Raw genomic sequence first — 21,676 nt, 5'->3', positions numbered from 1 at the left:
TGGAGATAGGAGTTGTTACCCTTTTGCGCTAACACATAAAAAGGTATTTTTTTAGCACAGATTAGAGTGAAACTGTTAAGAAATTGTATTTTCTTACTCCATTTAATTTTACAGGCACACACTTGGGTGAAATGCTTATGCACAGTGTTTTTATGTTTCTTGTGTGGTATGTGTGAGGAAGGGGAGGCAAGAAAATGATGCCACCATATCTGGAAAAAGGGGAGGGGTAATGTGAGAACACATGCTTGGCGAGATGGCAGCTGGCCCAAACCCTTCTTCAAGTCCTCTGCCTCAGCTGTGGTTGGGAGAACTGGAATGATTGATTCTTGAGCATTCCCTCCCCCCTCCCCCCCCCCTTTTTTTTTTAAATGTTAGCTGCTCTGCCCTCTTCACCCCCAGGTGTAGCATAAGAGCTATGTTTTTCAGATTGCTGTGACAGACCTGTTTGGGGATCAGATCAGGAATGAGTTTTCCCCACTGGGACAAATTGGCAGAGATCCAGTTTTTCCCCTCCACTCCTGACCCCCCACTTTCCCTGCAATGTTATGTAGACACACTTGGTTTTTAGCAATAGTACTTGAAAATTCAGTACCAATAAGGGTATGACTCTTTAGCTTGTTGCAGCTTCCAGCTGGTGTCTAATGCAGATAAAGTTAAAAAGGTCCAACTCCACGAGGTAAATGGGACCCTAGAATAGGGGTGGAAAATAATTTTTGATGGGGGGCACTCCCAAGATTTTGGAAAGTGGTTGAGGACCTTAATCTTCCATTATATTAATGGAGGAGGTGCGGCGTCTGGGATGAAGCTTGGGGTAAGGGATTGGGGTGCAGGAGGGAGAGTGCGGTCTGGGAGGGAATTTGGGTGAAGGAGGCAGTTGTGACCTAGGGCAGGGGACTGAGGTACAGGGTTTTGGAATGTGACGTAGGGCAGGAGGGAGTTGTGACCTATAGCAGGGGACTGATGAGCAGGGATTTTGAATGTGCCCTAGGGTAGGAGGGGATTGTGATCTGGGACAGGGGATTGGGGTGCCAAATCTGGGAGAGGACATGGGGACAGGAGGGGGGCAGAGATTTGGGGTATCTTGAGTGGGGGGGGTTGAGGGTTGGGAAAGGGAGGGGCTTGGGTGCCAGAGGCAGGCTCTGGCCAGGAGACTTACCGGCCAGGAGACTTACCAGCCAGCAGTCCAACCAGCTTGCCTGCCTGCAGAACGAAATGCTTACAGAGCTTAACATGTTTCTCAGCCAGCCAGCCAGCCAGCCTGCTTGCCTGCCCTGCACCTGCACAGGCTGCAGGGCTATGTGCTTGTGTAAATAACTGAGCCAGAGGGCAGGGCCTGGTGCTTTGTGTGCTACCTATTATTCAAACAGATAGCTCCCATGGGCAGCCTTTCCCCCTCCCCTCCAGGAAAAGTTTTGAAAGAGAAATGGATCCCCAGCCACTTTTCTGAGCAGTGTGTGGAGCTACCGTGCGAGCAGGGGGAGACTGCTTAGGACTCCCTGTTGCGTCCACAGGCTGGATCTGGTGATCTGGCCCATGGGCTTGTATTTTGTCCAGGCCTGCCTTAGAATTCACTGGTGGATCAGGAATGTACTGGAGAATGGGGGACCTGAAGTGTTAACTGACTGAGGTTCCTCCTTGGTTACCTCTACTTCCCCACACTGATGTGGGAGTTCTAGTGATAGGATAAAGAGGAGTCTACTCTGTAACTGGACATAGTTAAATACCTAATGCTCGACAGCAGGGAGTAGGTTGGTAGAACCCCCTCTTAGTGTTAAATTAAAATTGCAGCCTGCTGCTTAATTTGATCCTTGTGGCTGTCATTTGACTACATTTCCTGGTCAACAATGCTAATGTAATTGTTCTGCAGCTGCTATCTCTTTAGACAGACTTACTCATCTGTTTGTGACCCATTGGAGTGCCTCATGAATAGCAATTAACTTGTCTTCATAACATGCCTTTGACATAAGGGAACTTTAGTAGATTCACTTTGCAGGTGGGAAACTGAGGCACAGAGAAATTAAGTAAATTGGCCAAGATCACATAGAAAGTCTTTGTTGGAGTTGCAAGTTTAATCTAGGTCACCAGAGCTCTGGTCCAGTGCTTTAATCATAATACCATCTTTCTTGTGGTTGTAACATAAAATTGTATGTGGTTGGTTTTTTTTTTTCTTTTCTTTTTTAATGCAGTGGTTTGCTGCATGGTTCTCTGATGCTCCAGCGTCCCCCCCTTTCAATTGATTTTGCTTCCTCAGAGAACCATGTTGACTTATGGAAGGCATGGGAAGTGTGTTTATGGGCAATATGTCTGATAATTGTAGTGTACAGGAACTTTCACTTAGAAACTCCACTTTTTAAAAATACCCTGTGAACTTAATTCTCATTTCTGGGAATTAACTTCCAGCATAAGGTTGAGTGGGAACTGCCAAAGTTTTTAAGTGATTTTTTTTTTTAAAACCTTGAAAGTGCTTCCTGTGTGCATGTGTCATCTGCTAGTACATCTTTAATCCTTAGTTTTCACTATAACTAACTCTTAATGGGAAAACTGCTTGTTGTTCTTACATTTTTTACTCTTGCATTCATGTTCAGTTTAAATGAATAGTCCACTCAGTGACTATTTAAAAACAGAAGATAATAGTGACCAATTATGTTCGGTCAGAAGATCATATCTCAAACAATATTAAGCATAATAACCAGATTTTTATCAGTTTTTGTATGAAGTTTGTCATAAGGTAGACCTGTCTGCAGTGCCATCCTGTAGCACACAATGGCTTGATGTTGAAGTCTGTCTCAAGTTCCTTTTTTAGAGTCCCCCAGAAATAGCTTCTAAAGGCTTTCTAAGTATATCATGTGGATTAGTTTTCAACAAATGTTCTGTGTGCATAAATCATGACTCTAGTTCTTAATTTCCAGCATTGCACAAACAGTACATGCAAGACACGAAGTATAGCCCTGGCGTCTCTCACCACACTCAGGCTCTCTAGTAAATCTGTGGCACCTCTCACCATGCCTCACTCCCAGCCTTCAGGCCTCTGACTTCAGCTTTCTGGCTTAAAGGGTTAGCAGGCTTCTTTCTCTGCTGCTTTCAGCATTCTCTGGCTCAGGAAGGTCAGAAGTAGGGTTGCCAGGTGTCTGGTATTCACCTGGACAGACGGGTATTTTCACCTCCTGTCTGGTTTAAAAAAAAAAAATTCAGAGAATACTGGACACCTGGGATGAATTTTCCCCCGGCCAAGAGGTGAAAATGCTGGGCACCTGGGAACCCTACAAACACTCAGTGCTGTTTTATTTTAATTTTTTTGGCTTAATAAGTCCTTGGAGTCCCTTTCTGCCCCCCCCCCCCCCCCCCGCCAACAGAATTTTTTCCCGTTTTTTTTAGGGGGGGGCGGGGTGTTTGGTATTTTTGTTTCAACCATCTGGCAACCCTATTCAGAAGCCCCTCCACTGGGTTCTTGACAATTTCACCCTCTTTCCAGGGAGGGCTTGGGGAGAACGCTGCAGCTTTCACCAGAAACCTCCTTTATATGACTCCTTGACTTTTTGTTTTGCAGAGGTGGTATAGTCTCAGACCTGAAGAAGATCTCTGTGTATCTTGAAAGCTTGTCTCTTTCACCAACAGAAGGTGGTCCAGTAAAAGATATTACCTCACCCATGTTGTCTGTCTTTCTGACTGGACCCTAAGTCAGCTGTTCCATTTATATGCTCCAGGTGTCTTCTCTTAAACTCTGTTAGGAGGTGGCTGAGGAGTCACAGGTGCTCTGGTCCTGCTTTCTTTTAAATGGTCAGTGTCATCCTGTGACTTTCATGGAAGTGTTTTTGTCTCTACTTTTTTTTTATTCACCTGAAATTTGAAGATGTTGGAAGATATAGATGTGTATTTGTTTCATGGAATATTTATGCTACCTTTCCTTCCAATTAGGCAGTCAAGATCGAGAAATTATTCAGAGGAAAAAAGAGAAATACAGACAAGAGCTAATGGAGCAGATTGCTGAGCAACAGAAAAATAAGAAACGGTAATGGAAAGTCATTGTAATTTGGACAAATACTTAAATGAAAATTAAAGTGGAGTTACTGATTGTGAAATATATACAACATTTTTTTCTAAAAAAAAAAAGTAAAATTAATTAGCTTATTTATAATGTGAAAAATTTTCATTAAAATTAAACTTACTTGGAAGCTTCTTTACCCTTCAGAAATTTATATTTTAAGTTCCTTTGCTGTTTGGAAATTTTCTCTTTTCCCCATTTTGCCCTTTGTGGTTGTTTATACTGATCTAGACTTCTCTCACTGTCATTTTTTCATACAAGTATATACCCTATAAACCTCTTTAGGGACCACTTTAAATACCTTTTATAGTTTTGATTCCCTCTACTTTATACAGTTTGAATCACTCTAAACCAGGACTCTCTGGTCCAGCAGAACCACAGATGTTCCAGTACCAGAGAGTCCCAATGGAGGGCTGATGGCTGGGAGCCCTGCAGTGGGGCTGGAGCCCAAAAGGAGGGGCTACCCTGTAGCAGTGAAACTGGGAGCCAGGCAATAGAGCTGCCACCCGGTGGTGACACTGCCTACTGGTGCAGCTGGACCCCAACAGCAGGGCTTTCTGATAGCAGGGGTGCCATGGTGGGGCTGGGATCCCTGGGCACAGAGGTGCCAGCGACAGAGGGGGAGCCAACTGGGAGGCTAGCAGCCAGGCTATGTCTGGGGTGCCTGGTGGCAGAGGGGGAGGGGGCAAAATCCCCCCTCTGGGACTAGTCAGATTCTGAGGGTGCTGGACCAGAAAGGTTCAATCTATAGTATCTCTTTTTAGAGACTTAATGAGAACATTTGTTTCTCTGTTAACTTCACTGCCACTTGTTTTTCCTTTGTTTTATAGGTCAGGTTCTCTGACAGAAGTCCAAGTAAATGGGTAGTAGTTGAGTGGCAGGTCCACAAAAACCTTTTTTTTTCCCCGCCTCACATTTGATAAGGAATGTGTGATACTTGTCCCTGTTTTCCAAATTGGAAAAGAAGTCTTTGTCTTTAAAAAGTTTGAGAATTTCTGGCATATGTAGCATAATTAAACATAAGACTTTCTTGCTTCCTTTTGTTTCCTTTTCACATATCTAGACTGTCAGCAAAGAAAGCACAAGTCTTGGTGAAAGGGTAGGGGAAAAAAGTTGCTGTTATCGGAGCTGAGGACATTCATTGTCAGATTGAAAATTGTAGAGGCACACCAAGCCTGGGATCCAAATCTATAATCAATTGCTTGACATTCCTTTGAGTGTGCCAGTTTGGATTTGAATATGTTTTAATAGTCTTTCATATCAAAATTCTGAAAAAAGTTTGCTCTCAAGAAAAATTGGGAAAGATTATAATGAAAAAACAATTCAACAAAAAGCATTTAATTGTTCATATAGCATGAGTCACTGTTGTTATGATTGTGATATTGTCTAAAAATAATAAAACACCAGTATATTCTGCTACATCTGCATTCCATTGGATATAAATGTGATTTTGTTTTTGAATCAGATGAGGTGTTATCTGATGTTAACTTTTCCACAATAAGAAACTCCAGTTATATAGCTAAGTAAGGTGCATTAGGCCTCTTTTTTTTTTTTTTAAGAGTAAGTTTAGTGAGTCATTCAACAGCTCATTTTCTGACTTCATCTTGTTAATTTTTTTAATAGTGAAAAGGAGCTTGAACTCTCAGTTGCTGCTTCTGGAGCTCTGGACCCAGAAAAGGAGGTAAGAAATTCTAGTATCCACTTTTTATTCAAACAGACCTTTTATTAAATAATGTGTATCATCAGTGAACCATTATACTGAAAGCAGGATTTTATTGTGTGCAAAAGAAGGATCAGAAGGCTACTTTTTTTCCCCATCTCCTTCCCCAGTGTATTGTGGAAGGTTTCTCCCTCCCCCCCCCTAAACTCCTTCTGAAGCATTAACAACAGCCACAGCTGGAGATGAGACATTTTCTGGCTGGTTCTTGCTCAAATGCTCAGAGTCTGATAGTCATTTGTAGAGTCAGAAAAGGAATTTTCCTCTGCTTCTGATTGGCAGTAACTTTGGGGAGTTTTTTCACCTTTCTCTGTATTGTATGGGTGAGTGTCACTTGCCAGAATTATTTGGGTATATCTCACTTAATCATTTCTCTGCCATTGTGTGTCCTTGTGCAGTCGTGTAACTTGGTCCTGCCTGATCTCTGTCTGTAGCATATAATCCCCTGTGGGTTGTAATACTTTGCTTTCAGTTTGGTTGAGGGTGTTACTGTTTCGGTGCTAGGGTAGTGATGGTGGCCTGATATATACACTATGTCAGACTAGATCAAGAGTGGGGAACCTTTTTTAGGTTGGGGGGCCATTGACCCATAGAAAAATCAGTTGGGAGCCGCACACAAGTGAGAAACAAAATGAGAAGTCCCTGACTGAGAAGGAAACAGACTCTCTTCACATTCCCATCATACACCAGAGGTGAGGGGGGCCCAGGCTATTAGATTTTGTATGTTCCAGCCCTGTGTAGGGGGAGTAGCAAGGGGACTGGAGTGCCAGTGCCGACTCCCCAGTATGGGGGAATCCCTGAACCTTGGTGCCCGGATCCAGGCAGACCCGAGATTACCCAACCCTGGACTAGATGACGATCTAGTGGCCTTAGGCTGTAAACCTATGATAAGAAAAATCTCTCTTTTCTAATTGGGCATTAATGACAACAAAAATAAACCTAAGTCTAAGGTATATACGAGAATTGTCAAATCTGCTTAAAGGAAAAAGTTGGAATTGGAATTTTAAGACATTTGGATGAAAGTGGAAATACATGGAATAACATGCTGCATGCAGTGTATATCATGGAGGAGACATATTTAATGTAGGGGTGTAAATAGCCCTTAGGGACATAACCTGAAGTCCCAGGTGCCTTGCTTGGTGAATTGAATTAGCGGATAGTCACGTGCTAATGGATTAAATCTTGATGAAAGTTGGTTGGGACACTACCAATTTAACAACCATTGAAGGTGCAAACAGCTCTCTGTGTTGTATCCTTCCTGACATGGGAGTCTGTCTATTGACTTCAATTTTTATCTGCTTCGGTTTAACTATCTAATCTTCAGATACTTACTGATGCTCTGTCTTTCACCCTCCTTCCTTTTTCTTCCCTCCCCCCTCCTCTTCTCCTATTTATTTCGGGTGTACACATCCCAAACTCATAACTCCGGTAATCTGAAGAAGTGGGCTGTGCCCAGAAAGCTCATGATACCATCTACATGTTTTGTTAGTCTATAAAGTGCTATCAGACCACTTGTTGGTTTTTTTTCCTGTAATAGACTAACTTGGCTACCCCCTGAAGCTTCTAAATATTTGTACTAGATTGGGAGCCCTCTCCAGGGACCAGTTTGCCTCCTGAACAAACAGGAAATGCAACCCATACTCTTCCAGAGCAGACCCAGATTGCCACTCAAAACATGATACTCTGCTCCTTCCATGGTCAGACCATCTGAAATATGCCTTCCCTCCACTCCATTCATGCCTGAAATTTTGTGCCTGATTCTGCAGCTCAGAATATGAGTCATTCTCATTGTCCCAAATTGGCCTAGACAGTTTGGGTTCCTAAAATTCTTACCTATGTCATCTTGGGTACCAATCATTATTCTCCATTTCTCAATCTCATGATCAAGGGAATGGCAAAATCAATCATCCTAATCAATGTCTGCTTTATATCAGAGCCTGTGTTTTTTATGAGTAAGGACTTGAAAATCCAAGGATATCCACTTTATATGCATGGACAGTCACATCCCTGGATGTGGCTGCTGATATCCACTGCTCATTTTTGCAGATACGAATTTGGATACAAATTTTATATCTATAACCCTGCAAATTTTTGGGTATCTGCTTTATATCTGCAGGTATCTACATACAGTAAACTTCCGATAATCCGGCACCTTTGGGATCCAGGGGGTGCCGGATTATTGGATATACCGGAGTATCAGGAGGTACTCCGGAAGGGGGGCTATGAAGGGTCGGGAGGGTGGAGGTGGCGGGGGAAGCCCCGCGCAGCTGCTGGCGACAGGCCAGCTGGGGCTGCAAGCGGCAGCAATGACTTGGGGAAGCTCCCCTAGTCAGTTTCAGCAGCGGCAGACTTGGGGAAGCCGTGGGGCAGAGCACCCCAGCTGCTCTGCCCCTGGCTTTCCCAAGCCTGCCGCTCATCAGTTTCAGCAGAGGCGGACTTGGGGAAGCCATGGGGCAGAGCAGCTGGGGTGCTGCCATGTTAGTCCCGCAGTGCTGCTCCTCACCCCCCTGCTTGGCGCCCGGCAGCACTCCAGCTGCTCTGCTCCGCAGCTTCCCTAAGTCCGCCGCTCGTCAGTTTCAGCAGTGGTAGCAGCACCGAGCAGAGCTGCTGGGGTGCTGCCTGGCACCAAGCAGGGGGTAGAGGGGTGGTGCTGCGGGACCAACTGGGCAGCACCCCAGCTGCTGTGCGCCTCTTCCCCAAGTCTGCCACTGGTCAGCTTCAGCAGCGGCAGCAGCAGACTTGGGGAAGTGGTGCAGAGCAGCTCCAATTTTCCAGGTGGCTGGAGCACTTCCGGGTTCCAGTTGGTGCCGGACTATCGGGAGTGCCGGACCACTGGATGCCGGACAATTGGAGTTTTACTGTATGTGGATTCAGATATCTGCAGATCACTTTTGCAGATGAGGATGCAGATACCAATTTTGTATTCACCAGGGCTCTATTCATGAGCATATTCTTTAGAGAGATCATGTTCTGAAGCTGTATAGAACATCCTTTTCTAACAGTAGGAAGAATTCCACTAGAAAATATTACCTAGCCAAGTGTAAGCAGTTTTTTGTTTGTGAGCATTAAAGATATATAATCCCAGAAGCTGCAGATATTCCTCTCATTCTGGACTATAGTCTTTCCTTAAAAAGAGCAGGTTTGTTCATCATCTTCTTATGGATCCACTGGTAAGCAATCCGTGTATACCATTCACTGTCACAGGGCTACTTGATCTTTGCGCACCCATTGAGTTGCATATTCTGGAAAGGCTTATTAAGAGCCTTTCTACCTATAAATAAGCTTAATTATCAATGGGACCCAGTTCTTTCAGTACTCACTAAGTCTTTCTTTTGAAACATTAGCTTCCTGCCTCTCTTATCTACGAAGGTCACATTCCTGGTAGCCATCATCTGAGCCAGGAGTATTGCTGAGCTTGGGGCACTTATAGTGGTTCCTGCTTATACCATATTTCATCAGGACAAGTTTTATTATGTTTACACCATAAATTCCTCCCAAAAGTAGTCTCAAAATTTCACATTAGCCTAAACCTTCTACCTGCAGAGAATAAAACCTACGAGGAAGTCTCTTAGACTGGTTTTGTCACCATAACGGAATGAGTTGAGATTCCTCTCAAAGAATCTCAGAATGCATTTCTGACAGTATTTTGCTCTGCAATCAGTTGTCTAATCTTCCCCCTCCATTTGGGATCAGAGCTTATTTTACAAAAGTACAAGCAGCATCTGTGGCATTGCTTCAAGAGGTTACTCTACTTGATAATTTCAAGGCATCAATGTGAAGTTCCATCCATGTTTTTGAGACACTGCTTTGGTAGAGGACTATTCTGCTGAAGAATCTTTTGGAATGGTACTCCTTCGTTTGGCTTTCCTATCTCACATCTTTCTCCTACTTGAGTATTGCTTGTCAGTCATCCACTGTGAAATACACATAGGGACCAGCACTGAAAGAAATAGTGAAAGTTATCTATTTTATAGTAACTGGAGGTTCTTTGAGATGTCTGCATTCCATTACTCACCAGTTTTTCCTTCCATTTTGGATCTTCTCTGATTCATGTTACAGAAGGAACTGGGGAGATGGTTGGTTGGCCCTGTCCTTTATCTTCTCAGTTGGAGGCACAGGTGTAGCACATGTGTGGTCCACTGGACATGGCTTTCAAAATTCTGTGGCTCGGGGCATATGGAGAACATGTATACCCACAATGGAATACAGATAGAGATCATACATCTCAAAGAACCTCTAGTTATAAGGTAAGTAATTAGATTTTGGAGGGTGGGAGAAGAAGTAAGTTGCAACTTCCTGATCTTGGGGCAGATTAGCGAGGCATTTTCCAAAGACACATTGAGGAGCTTAGGATCTAACAGCAAAGGCACAGTCACCACTGAAGTAAAAGAAACATATGAAGTTGATGAAGTGTGTAGGAGAGCAAGGAGTACAGCATGATGCAAGGGCTGCTCAGCACAGGCTGCTTTGGGTTCGTATGCAAATTGCAGGATTTCATTCATACAGCTGCCTAAATGATTACTAACTCTCACCAACAAACCTGTCTTTTAAGAATCAATGGCAAAAAGCTACATTAGTGCAGAGTTAAGGGTGCTTGGTTGTATGTTGTCATCTTGCAGAACGCTTGTTGAGCAAAACTCAAACTTCTGAAAACCAGGAAATGCAACCTTTAACGTTGCCCTTTTTCAGCATATCCGGACATACATTCACACACTTAAACAACTCCCCAGAAAGAATACCATGTGAGAAACTTAGTCCAAGTCTACACTACGCCAAAAATTCAATTTAAGATATGCAATTCCAGCTATGATTATTGCGTAGCTGGAGTCAACATACCTTAAACTGAGTTTCTGGGGATGCCCCACTATGGGAGGTTGATGGGAGAAACTATCACATCAACTTTCCTTACTCTTCATGACTCCAAGGAGTACTAGGCTCGACGGGAGTGCCCTCAGCGTTTGATTTAGTGGGTCCTTACTAAATCTGCTAAGTCAAACCCCAGAAGATTGACCTCCAGAATTTCTATAGACAAGGCCTTAATTCTTAATAGCCTTTTACAAATTCTTTTACGTTTACTACTAACTGCAACTAGATGCAAATAATGACTATTTGCTACTGCCAGCTCCAGGGCACCAAAGGCATGGTGGCTTGAGCAATTCTTTTTTTCTTTTCCTATTTGTCCTTTAACAGCGTTTGATGGAATCATGCGGCTGAGAGTGAATGGATTGTAAAAGGAGGTAAAGAACTGGAATATTTCAGCAACTGTAAGATTGCAGAGTAATTGAATTTGTTTTAATAGGGCATACTGGACACTGCTGAAAGAGGGCGAAATTAAGGTCACGTGTACAACCCCAACTCTGCATTTCTAGGTTTTCAAAAATTTGAGTTTTTCTCAACAAGTGTTCTGCAAGGGGACAACATACCACCAAGCAACCTTAACTCTGTGCTAATGTAGGTTTTTTTACTTTAAATATAGTTGGTATGGAAACAGGAAAATAGCAGTGGGAGTACTGCAGTAGTGAAGCACCGTATACCCTCTGTTAGAGGGACTGAATAATAATTATTGTAAGAGCAAACTGACGCAGACAGCTAATATAATAATATAGAGAGATATACTATTTTATAGAACTGGAAGGGATCTTGAGAGGTCATTGAGTCCAGTCCCCTGCCTTCACAGCAGGACCAAGTATCATCCCTGACAGATTTGCCCCAGATGGCCCCCTCAAGGATTGAATTCACAATTCAGGGTTTAGCAGGCCAATGCTCAAACCACTGAGCTATCCCTCAACTAGCATGAGTCTGAGACACACAAGATGACCCTAGCACTGTTAATTCAGCTGAAGGCAACCTGATAAAATAGAATGACTATCTTTATTAAGGATTGCCTATGCCATTAAATATTACTAGATCAGCTCTCAGAGAGAGGTTCAATGTTTGGAGGTTAAGTAGTGTGAGTTTAATATGCCTACAATAGCAGATCCTGAGCCCTGGTCTACTATTAAAATTTAGATTGTCTCTAGATATAGAATGGCCAACAGATATATTATGTCTTAGTCATGTCTTGAGTAAAATAAAAGCTGCTGGTTGGCTAAAATGTGGATCTGATAAGTTTGGTATGGGGTTCTAGGAACATAAGGAACAATTCTCAACGAACCTATTCATGTGAAAGTCTGTTTAAATGTACCACTGATCAAGATGCTAAAAGGGGAAAAAAAAGTGTTGAAGAGTATGGAATGCTTTACAATTAATTTAAAACTAAAATATGTATAAATGATATCTTCTGTATGATAACAATATCTTGTAATTTTAAAGTTAAATATGGTAAGCTTAAAAGTTAAATTCTAATAGGTTTTAAGAATTTAACATATTTATTTACACCTGAATTTCCAGTTCTATTCATATGTAGATGAGAGTACTAATGTCATTGTAATACTGTCTTGCAGCTAAGTGATGAGGAGGTAAACATTTAATATATTGCTGCTATTTTAAATATTTTTATACCAAGTTGGTTGTATCCCTTGGGGCATATAGTATTCAATAGCTGCTGGCACTGCTTGGTCCATAAATGCATGTGTAATGAAGTAGCTCAGTGTTAAGGACCAACAAAATCAAATATTTCTAAAGTGCATAGCAGCTGGTAGGAAAATGTTTTCTGGGTGTATTAGGATAGTTTTGAAACTAGCTTGCATGCTTTTTGTATTTGCATGTTTCCCTCATTTTTTCTCTGAGGCTATCAATTACCAATAAACATTTAAAAATGTTTTTGATATATTTTTAAAAAATTGCTGTATCTTTTGTTTTAAAAATCTATTGCAAATATAACAAAGAAAGAATGTGTGATATTCCTTTCTCTTTAAATGCTAGTGTGCTGAAATGTTTATTGTTAAAAGTCTCAATATTTTATTTTAATTTATTTTATTTTATTTTTTTACTTATTTATTTAAGGAAATTGAACGGTTACAGAGCTGGTATTTTTCTTTGAAGCTCTTTTTCAAGAATTTACTGAAACATAACAGGAATAAAAATGCAGTCAAAATAGAAATCTAGCAGTTTTATATACTAATATAGGTGACTGAAAATATTTGCATTCTGGACATTACAATAATTTGTTTCCTAGAAAATCCACAAAAGTTTGATGCTTGAGATTCTGTGAAAATGTGTGTAAATGTAGAGTTAGCTATTTTAACCATCCTGTGAAAAGATAAATTGTACTCCTTTACTTACAAATAATTGAAAGAGAAGTGTACCGTTGCTGGTAACTACTAGAAATGTAACAGCTGGAGAGTACAGGAGAGTTTAGCACTAGGAATGTTAGCATATAGTTACGTAAATGATTAGCCGATAAGCCTAGGCTTATCAGTTAATCCTACTGACTACATGCACCCCCCACCCCCTATATCACAGGCAGGGGAAGCAGGAGCCATTGCCCGTGAGGAGCTCGCTTTAAGCAGGCTCCCCACGAGCATCGGATCAGTCTGTTCCCTCACCTCCCACACAGCTGCCTGTGATAGAGAGGCAGAAACATGGAGGGTGAGGAGGGCAGGCTGTAGCCGATACACAAAGGGAGCTGGCTTTCAAGCCAGCCCCCTCCCCGTATGTATTGACTCCCACAGATCCTCCTGTCCCCCCTACAGAGGCAGCGAGTGGGGACAGGCAGGAACCGGTGCTTGGAGGAAGCTGGCTTAAAAGCCTCCCAGTTCTGCGGTGCTGCCTGCACCCCAGCTTCTTCCCCACTGCTACTGCCTCTCTGTGTGGGGAAGGGGAAAGGAAGGCGGGGAGGCTGCTATGAAGCAACCACTGTCCACGGGGGGTACGAGCTTCCTGCAGACAAATGCCGCTTCATGGCAGCAGCCCCTGTCCATGGGGGGTCCAGCTCCCTGTGGACAGAGACTGCTCCACATCTTGTGGAGCAGCCTCTGTCTGTGGAGAGCTCAGACCTCTCCACAGACAGGGGCTGTTGCCACTCCACGCTGCTGCCTCTGTATTGGAAATCACAGCGCAGGGCCATGAGCAGCTGGTCTGCTAGGGGAGATGTTTTTAAAACTGGCTCTCATCACGGACAAGGTCTTGCCTGCCACTCCGCGCTGCTACCTCTGATAGAGAGGCAGCAGCACAGGCTGGCAGGGGGCTCCCTGACAGTGGGACTGGGCTGCAGTGGTTGCCAGCTTCACCCCCAGAAACTGTCAAATAATTGTGTAACCGCTAAAATTTCATGTGCTTACACTAGTCAGTTAAATAATATCTAACATCCCTATTTAGCACTATACACCACTGATGTTTAAAATACCTATGGACATAATAAATCAAACACATTTTTTTCTCTGTAGCCTAACAGACTGAAGCAATTTGGTTTGACAGCAAGAGCTTCTGAAGAGAAGGTACCACCTGAAAGGCCCAGAGTAGCCTTCCAAACTCCTGTACCTACTATTTCACCAGTGAATGAAGACTTCCATAGAGGATTATCCAACACCCTTGGTGAAATAGTGGCTCCCAGGTGCTTGTATATAATGTTTATTTTGTGACTGCATATTTGATAAGTTAGTTAAATAGGAATTTTGTGGTTACACAAATTATTACCTTTCAGAACATCTGCAAAGCAGACCATTGGGTGCTTTTCCTTTCCCTCCTAATAACTAGTTCTTTGAGTGCTTGCTCATGTCTATTCCACAGCAGGTGTGCGTGCTTGCTGCATGCACCAGTGCCAGACATTTTCTCCTCAGCAATATCCAGAGGGGAGCAGTTCTGGTGACCCCTGGAATTGTGCCCCCATGGGGCGATATGAGGGGTACCGGGCGTTCCCTCCACTCTTATTTCCTTTTTGCCACCAGTGATGGTGCACAGAATGTTTGCTTCTCTATTGTTGCGTAGGCTTTGTTCAGAGAAACTTTGTAAAGTTGTTGTAAATAGTTTGTGTTTGTACCTTAGCAGTAGTTAGAATGTGTTGGTCCCACCTGGAACTTGACTAGGGGATGGGGCGTGGCCTGGTCCTCTGGATTTATACCCTGCAGTCACTGTAAATGTCCTATATCCGTTAGTGACCTGCACAGTTGCTGTCTTAGGAGTCTGGATGAAGGGCACTTAAGTGATATGGGTTGCACTGTATATTCAAAACAAAGACTAAAAAGGAGCATGAAATTAGACCTAGAGCACTCTTGTTGAAATCGGTGTTCACTTTGGCACTGGAACAGTGGTCTGACTTAGCTCCCCTCACTGTGGCATTGGTGCGCAGCACCTCGCCAGCACCAATCTCCATTTGCGGTTCTGTCCAGGAAAGTTAGTAAGGCCAATAGAGTTGATCTCTTACTCCATGTAAGTGAAAAGACAGGGATGGAGTGAGCTGAGACCTGTGGTAGGCAGCTCACCTCCCCATTTGGGAAGTTGGGCTCAGCTCTTGCTGAGTGGTGCAGTACTTGTCCCTCGCTAGAAACCAGTACACCTTGGACGAGGGCAGGCAGTTGCAGCAGAGCCCTCTCTGCTCTCCAAACTCTGGGCACTGGAAGAAGGAGCTGTGATGGATTTAGCCAGTTACCTGATACAGTACCTTGGAGGCATGTAGCCCCTGGCATGAGTGTTGGGACCGTCATACGTTGTAGCCCGGCTGATGTTATAGTCCCTGGGAATGTTCAGAGCACAGAAACCATAGAAACCACCTGCTGTCCGTTCCAAAGTCGGATGTCACCACATACCAGGAGGTCCCCCAGCAACCGGCCTATGATATCTCTTGGCCTCTATTCTCCTTCTGGTACTGGTTTCAAAATGCAAGGTATGGTTCGCTGGATTCCCACCCATAGATCTGTTGAGCACTGTTAGTCACTGAGATCCACAAGGCAGTACTTGGCCCATTCAGACTGCTCTTCTAGACATGACCAAGGGCACCACTTCATGCATAGTTGTCGTTCCAGTAGATCCTGGTTGCTGAGTACCAACCATTCTGGTACACAGCAGGACTCAATCTCGGTGGAACAGCCTCCCAGACTTTAGGTGCTGACTCTGACGTTGATACCAAAATATTTCCAGTATCCAGTTTTGTGATACCTTGGTACCTTATGGGGATTCACTCAGCCCTCCAAATTTACATGCTCAGTGTCAGGAGTTTTGGATAGGCCAGTGCTCTCAATGACCGATCCCTCTGCAGTGCTTGAAGACTTAGGTAAGACTTCCTCTTAAGTCCATGTGGATGAAGGAGCTCAAACTACTGTACCGCCAGTGGGCACCATGGACCCTGCAATACTGACCTTCTGTTCGTCGTCACTGGATGAGACTATCATGTGTACACCTCACCCTGTTCCTCAGGATAATGCTAAAGCACACCAGGAATGATTGAAGAGGGTTACTGGCAACCTCGGTCTTCAGATGAAGGAATTGGAGGAGCCGACAGACTCCTTGTTTGATGTTCTCTCCTCCCCAGCTCTTACTAGGATCACCCTTTCCCTTACTAAATGGGTGTCAAAAATAAAGATGCCAAGAGGCTGGACTTACCTGGACATAATAAGATTATTTTTCATCTAGCCTGCAACTGAGGGTTATAATCACTAGGCTTTCCTGGGGATGTGACAGGCTGCTGCCAAGTTTGAGAGTGCCCTCCTTGACTCTCATAAGCAGTTCTGGGTGGTCCCAGACGAGGGCGTTGCCACCAGAAGAGTGGCTCTCCAGCATTTGATTATGTGGATTCTGCTGCTCATACCATGGCATCCGCCATGTGGCAAGCATTGTGGCTGCTCCTCTCTGGGTTGTCCATCGAGGATTAGCAGTTGATTCAGGACTTTCCCTTTGATAGCTAGGTTCTGTTTGTGGAGCAGATGGATACCAAATTACATGGGTGAAAGATGCCTGTACAGGCAGTCCCCAACTTACGCGGATCTGACTTACGTCAGATCCGCACTTACGAACGGGGCTTTCTTGCCCCGGAGGTCGAGGTGGCGGATTGCTGCCTGCGAGCTCCGGGGCGAGAGAGCCCCGTTCGTAAGCTGCTTCCGGTGCCCCTGGTCTGCTGGAGACCATCTCCAGCAGACATGGGGCACCGGGACTGAAGCCGCAGCCGCGGCGGGTTCCCGCGCTTCTGGCAAAGCCTCAGGCAAAGCCTCAGAAGCGCGGGAACCCGCCGCGGCTGCGGCTTCGCTCCCGGTGCCTGTGGTCTGCTGGGGACGGTCCCCAGCAGACCACAGGCACCAGGACTGAAGCCGCAGCCGCGGCGGAGTCCCTCGCCTCTGAGACTTTGCCAGAGCAAAGCCTCAGAGGCGCGGCACCCCGCTGCCGCTGCGGCTCTGCTCCCCGTGTCCCTGGTCTGCTGGGGGGGGGGGGCGTAGCTAGTGTGCCCCCCCCCCCCCAGCAGACCAGGCTTTTGTTGTGGACCCTGGGGCAGAGCAGCTGGGGCGCTGCCGATTGGTCCTGCAGCGCCGCTCTGGGCACTACTGGACCAACCCGGCAGCACCCCAGCTGCTCTGCCCCAGGTCCTGATTCAGCCGCTGCTGGTCAGTTTCAGCAGCGGCTGAATCAGGACGCCTGGGGCAGAGCAGCTGGGGTGCTGCTGGGTTGGTCCAGTAGCGCCAAGGAGCGAGGAGCGGTGCTACTGGAGCAACCCAGCAGCACCCCAGCTGCTCTGCCCCAGGCGTCCCCAAGTCAGTCGCTGCTGAAACTGACCAGAGCTGAGTACAGGAAGCCCGAGGCAGAGTTGCTCTGCCCCAGGCTTCCTGGAATCAGCCGCTGATCAGTTTCAGCAGCAGCTGACTTGGGGAGCTTGGGGTTCTTAAGTTGAATCTGTATGTAAGTCAGAACTGGCGGTCAGTTTCAGCAGCGGCTGAATCTGGACGCCAGTTCCGACTTACATACAGATTCAACTTAAGAACAAACCTACAGTCCCTATCTTGTACGTAACCCGGGGACTGCCTGTATCACTTTTAAAAACTCAGGCCTTTATATACCATAGAGTAAGTGGTTTAAACTGCAACCAGCTCAGGGACAAATGAGTTGGTCTTGGTAGGATCCACTGCACAAGAAGCCCAAGAGCTACAGGTGGTGCTCAAACCACCTGCCCGCTCCCTTAACTCTGGCTCAGCCTGTCCCAAGCAAGGGGCTAAAAAGTCATTTTGAGAGTATGCTTGAGGATGACATATTGGCTCTTTTCCTGGACCCAGTTTTTGGCAATCACATTTTCCATTTCCTCTGTGTGTTCTGTGATAACTTTGAACCACTGGGTCTTCAGTACAGTAGTGCATAGCTACACCCTTCAGTTTATTTATTGTCCACTACCACTCCCTGTCTTTCTTCAGGGGCTCCTCTCACAAAAGTCTCCTCATACAGGAGGTTCAGGGAATCCTGCATCTGGGGACAGTGGAAGTCATGACTCCATTCCAGAACAAAGGTTTATATTCCCAGTATTTTTTTTTTAATACCAAAGACCAAGGTCTACATCTTATCTTAGACCAGTGAGACCTCAACAAGTACCTACAGAAACTAAAGTTTCACATAGTCTCCTGGCCTCCATTATTCCCTCTCTGGATCCGGAAGATGGGAATGCCACCATTGACCTGAAAGATAAATACCTCCACATGGCAATCTTCTCAGGGCACAGACGCTTTCTTTATTTTTACAGTGCATTTGGCCCACTACCACTCTGCGGGCTTCCCATTTGGCCTGGCTGCAGCATTGTTTACCAGTTGCCTGGAGGTAGTTGCAGCTTAGCTCAGGTACATTACCCATACCTCGACAACTGGCTAGTCAAAGGCAGCTCCAAAGCACAGGTCCAAGGCAGTGGCAAGGATCTTGCAAGCCATGTGCTCCTCCCTGGGGCTAATGGTCATTGACAAAAAGTCCACATTAGCACCACTTCAAAAAATAGAATTCATTGGAGTGGTGCTCAGTTTTACCTGTGAAAAAGTGTTCCTGTCATTAGACAGGTTGCAGGCCATGTTCAAGTTTCCTCTGACTACGACCAGGGTGTTCATATCACCACATACCTGAGCAAGCGCAGGCACATATGCAGTCCAGCATACTAGACTCTGTATTTGACCTCTCCAGCAATGGCTGACATTGGCATATTCCTAGTCCAGGGATCACCTGTATTCCTCCCATGGTTCTTACTTCTCTCCAGTGGTGCATCGATCCATTGAACACCGGAGATGGAGTTCTTTTGACAATCCCACTTCCTCCCTTGAGCTGGTGTTGGATGCCTCAGAGCTTGGCTGGAGCGTGCATCTTGGAGATCTCTGTACCCAGGTACCGTGCATCCTGAAAGTGGTGTTATATACAAACATCAGGGGGCTGAGAGCAGGTCAGCTAGCCTGTGAGGTCTTTCTGCTGCACGTATCAGACAAAGTGGTCTGAGTCTCCATGGACAATATGGCCTCTGGGACTTCTGCATCGGCCATGACATCCATCTTGGAAGCTGGTCATCTACTGGGGTCAGGAATGCTCTACTGGATTATATCAGCACGAACTTCTCTCATGAGTTGTTGCTTCACCCAGAGGTGGCCTGAACAATTTGCCAGAGCTGGGGTTCTCCCTTAGTGGACTTGTTTTCCACCAGGCAAAGTAGAAAGTGCCATCATTTTTGCTCTTGGTAGGGACTGGGTAGAGGCTCCCTCTCTGATGCCTTCCTCCTTTGTGGGCCAAAGATCTGCTGTGTGCATTCCTGCCATTCCCTATCCTCAGCCAGGTCCTGGTAAGGATCAAGAGACAAGGCATAGATTATTGTGATTGCCCCCGTATGGCCTCACCAGCATTGGTATGGAACACTCAAGCACATGTTATTGGGCTCTCCCTTGCCTCTTCCCTACTGTCTGGGCCTGCTGTCAGTACCATGGTTGGCTCCTACACCCTAACCTTGAGTTTCTGCACCTCTTAAAGTGTATGCTCCATTGAGGAGCCTGGAGGAGTATACCTGCTTAGAGGAGGTCCATCAGGTCTTTCTGGGAAGCACGAAGCTATCTGTGAGACTGACTTACCTGGCCTTACTTCCACTGGGTATCGGAATGCAGTATCTTCAGCTCATGCTGTCTGGTGCAGCCTGTCTTAGACTACTGGCTGCGTTGCAGGAACCAGGTTCTGGTGAATTCTTTCATCAGAGTGCACCTTGTACCCATCTCCACATTCCATCAGCCAATTAAGTTGCAGATGGTATTCTCTTACGACTCAATGATCATATTCCTGGGAGCTCTTGAGTGGCTTTACCCGCAGATTTGAGAATGTGCCCCGTGGTGGGACCTCAACCTGGTCCTCTCCAGGCTTACCAGCCCACTCGTGAAGCCACTGGTTTCCTGTTCCCTTTCCCACTTGTCTCAGAAGGTTGCATTCCTGGTGGCTGAGACCTTGGCGAGGCAAGTTTCTGAGATCAGAACTTTGACTTCAAAACTGCCTTACATGATCTTCCACAAAGACAAGGTCTAGCTGTGGCCTCACCTGACCTTCCTGCCAAAAGTGGTTTCTTTGTTCCACATGAACTAGGACATATTCCTGCCTGTGTTCTGCGTCAAGCCTCTTAAGACAGCAGATGAGAGATATGTACACACCCTGCATGTCCAGAAGCCTTTGGCCTTTTATCTGGAACGTGCCAAGCCCTTCTGCAAGTAGACTCACCTATTTGTTGCTACAGCTGATAGGAAAAAGAGTATTCCGGTCTTGTTGGAGAGGATTTCCAACTGGATCACTCCTTGCATATGGACTTGCTATGAGCTGGCAAAATTCTTGCTGCCATCAATTGTCTGGGCCCATTCGATCACAGTGCAGGCATCATCTGTGGTTGCCTTGGTGCACATACTAATTCAAGACATCTGTAGAACCGCAATGTAGTCCTCAGTCCTACCCATTCACATCTCACTACACTATTACTCTGCAGAATTGACACTGGGTTTGGAAGACTTGTGTTACAGTCAATGTGTCTGTGAATCTCCATGGTATTTTCTGGAGTCACCTAATGTGGAATGGATGCAGGCAAGCACTCGAAGAAGAAAGGACAGCTACCTGTTCTGTAACTGGTGTTCTTCAAGATGTGTTGCTCCTGTTCATTCCATGACCTGCCTTCCTTTCCCAATGTTGGAGTTTCCAGCAAGAAGGAACTGTGGTTGGAAGAAAATGTGGCACCCTGTAAATGGCCCCATGAGAGTGTCACTGCAGGGGTTGCCAGAGCTGTTTCATTATGAATACTGCTGAGGGAAAAACTTCTGAAACTGGTGCATGTGGTGAATATACACATTTCTAATGCAGAATGGACATAAGCAACACATCTTGAAGAACACCAGTTACCGAACAGATAACTGTCTTTTAAGAGTGAAAGCAAATATTTAAATTTTTTTATTTTTTAGTTATCAAAAGAATTAGGCTTATGATGAATGTGCTTATGTCTCTAGAGCTCATTTTATTTACATATATACAAACAGTCATACTGTATGCATTCTTTCTCTCTTCTGTCTGACTTAGAGCTGATCTACATTTACACAGTTAGGTTGTTGTAAGCTGCCTTGCATCAGCTTAGCTGTAAAAGTGTCTTCACTTAAATTTGGCTCCTGACAACTTAAGTGCCTCTCCCTGAGCAGTTTAGTGTGACACTGGATGTAATTAGGTGAGTGCTGCGTCAGTGTAGACACTACATTGCTTATGTAGATTGTTAATGGTCTTCAGGAGCTGTCTCACAGTGCCCTTCCCTTTTAGTACAAGCAGTTCAAACGCTCCTGGTAAGGACATGCTCCTCCAACAAGGGCAATAAGCCAAGTGCGCACGTGCACAAGCGATTTAATAAATGTGGTGGTTGTAAATCGACATAAGGTAGGCTGATGTAATTTTGTAGTATAGACACGGCCTTAATCTTTTTAGGTGTATGTCTTTGTTTTCTTTTAGACATGCTTACTGATTTGAAAAATTTTGGGAGGCTATTTTAGTGAATTTCATAACTTTTCTTTAGTGAATGTTTTTGCTGAGTTATT

General features: G+C 45.0%; 1 protein-coding gene across 13 annotated transcripts in view; it reads left to right on the top strand.

The window, feature by feature from the left end:
* CSPP1 (centrosome and spindle pole associated protein 1) overlaps nt 1-21,676 on the top strand; it is a 169,251-nt gene that overhangs the window by 62,475 nt on the left and 85,100 nt on the right. For all 13 annotated transcript variants that reach the window (XR_016348751.1, XR_016348750.1, XR_016348748.1 and 10 more), the window contains 3 exons: nt 3,916-4,009; nt 5,666-5,723; nt 14,087-14,253. Coding sequence is in view for 7 of the 13 variants with exons in the window: in XM_075920582.2 (XP_075776697.2) it covers nt 3,916-4,009; nt 5,666-5,723; nt 14,087-14,253 (319 nt within the window). In the remaining 6 variants the exon portion in view is untranslated. The remainder of the gene's footprint in view (nt 1-3,915; nt 4,010-5,665; nt 5,724-14,086; nt 14,254-21,676) is intronic.

This window comes from Pelodiscus sinensis, chromosome 2, assembly GCF_052426305.1.
Source record: "Pelodiscus sinensis isolate ZL-2025 chromosome 2, ASM5242630v1, whole genome shotgun sequence".
In the NCBI taxonomy this organism is placed as follows: Eukaryota; Metazoa; Chordata; order Testudines; family Trionychidae; genus Pelodiscus; species Pelodiscus sinensis.
Note: the sequence above shows the minus strand (reverse complement) of the source record. Positions and strands in the feature narration are given on the sequence as shown.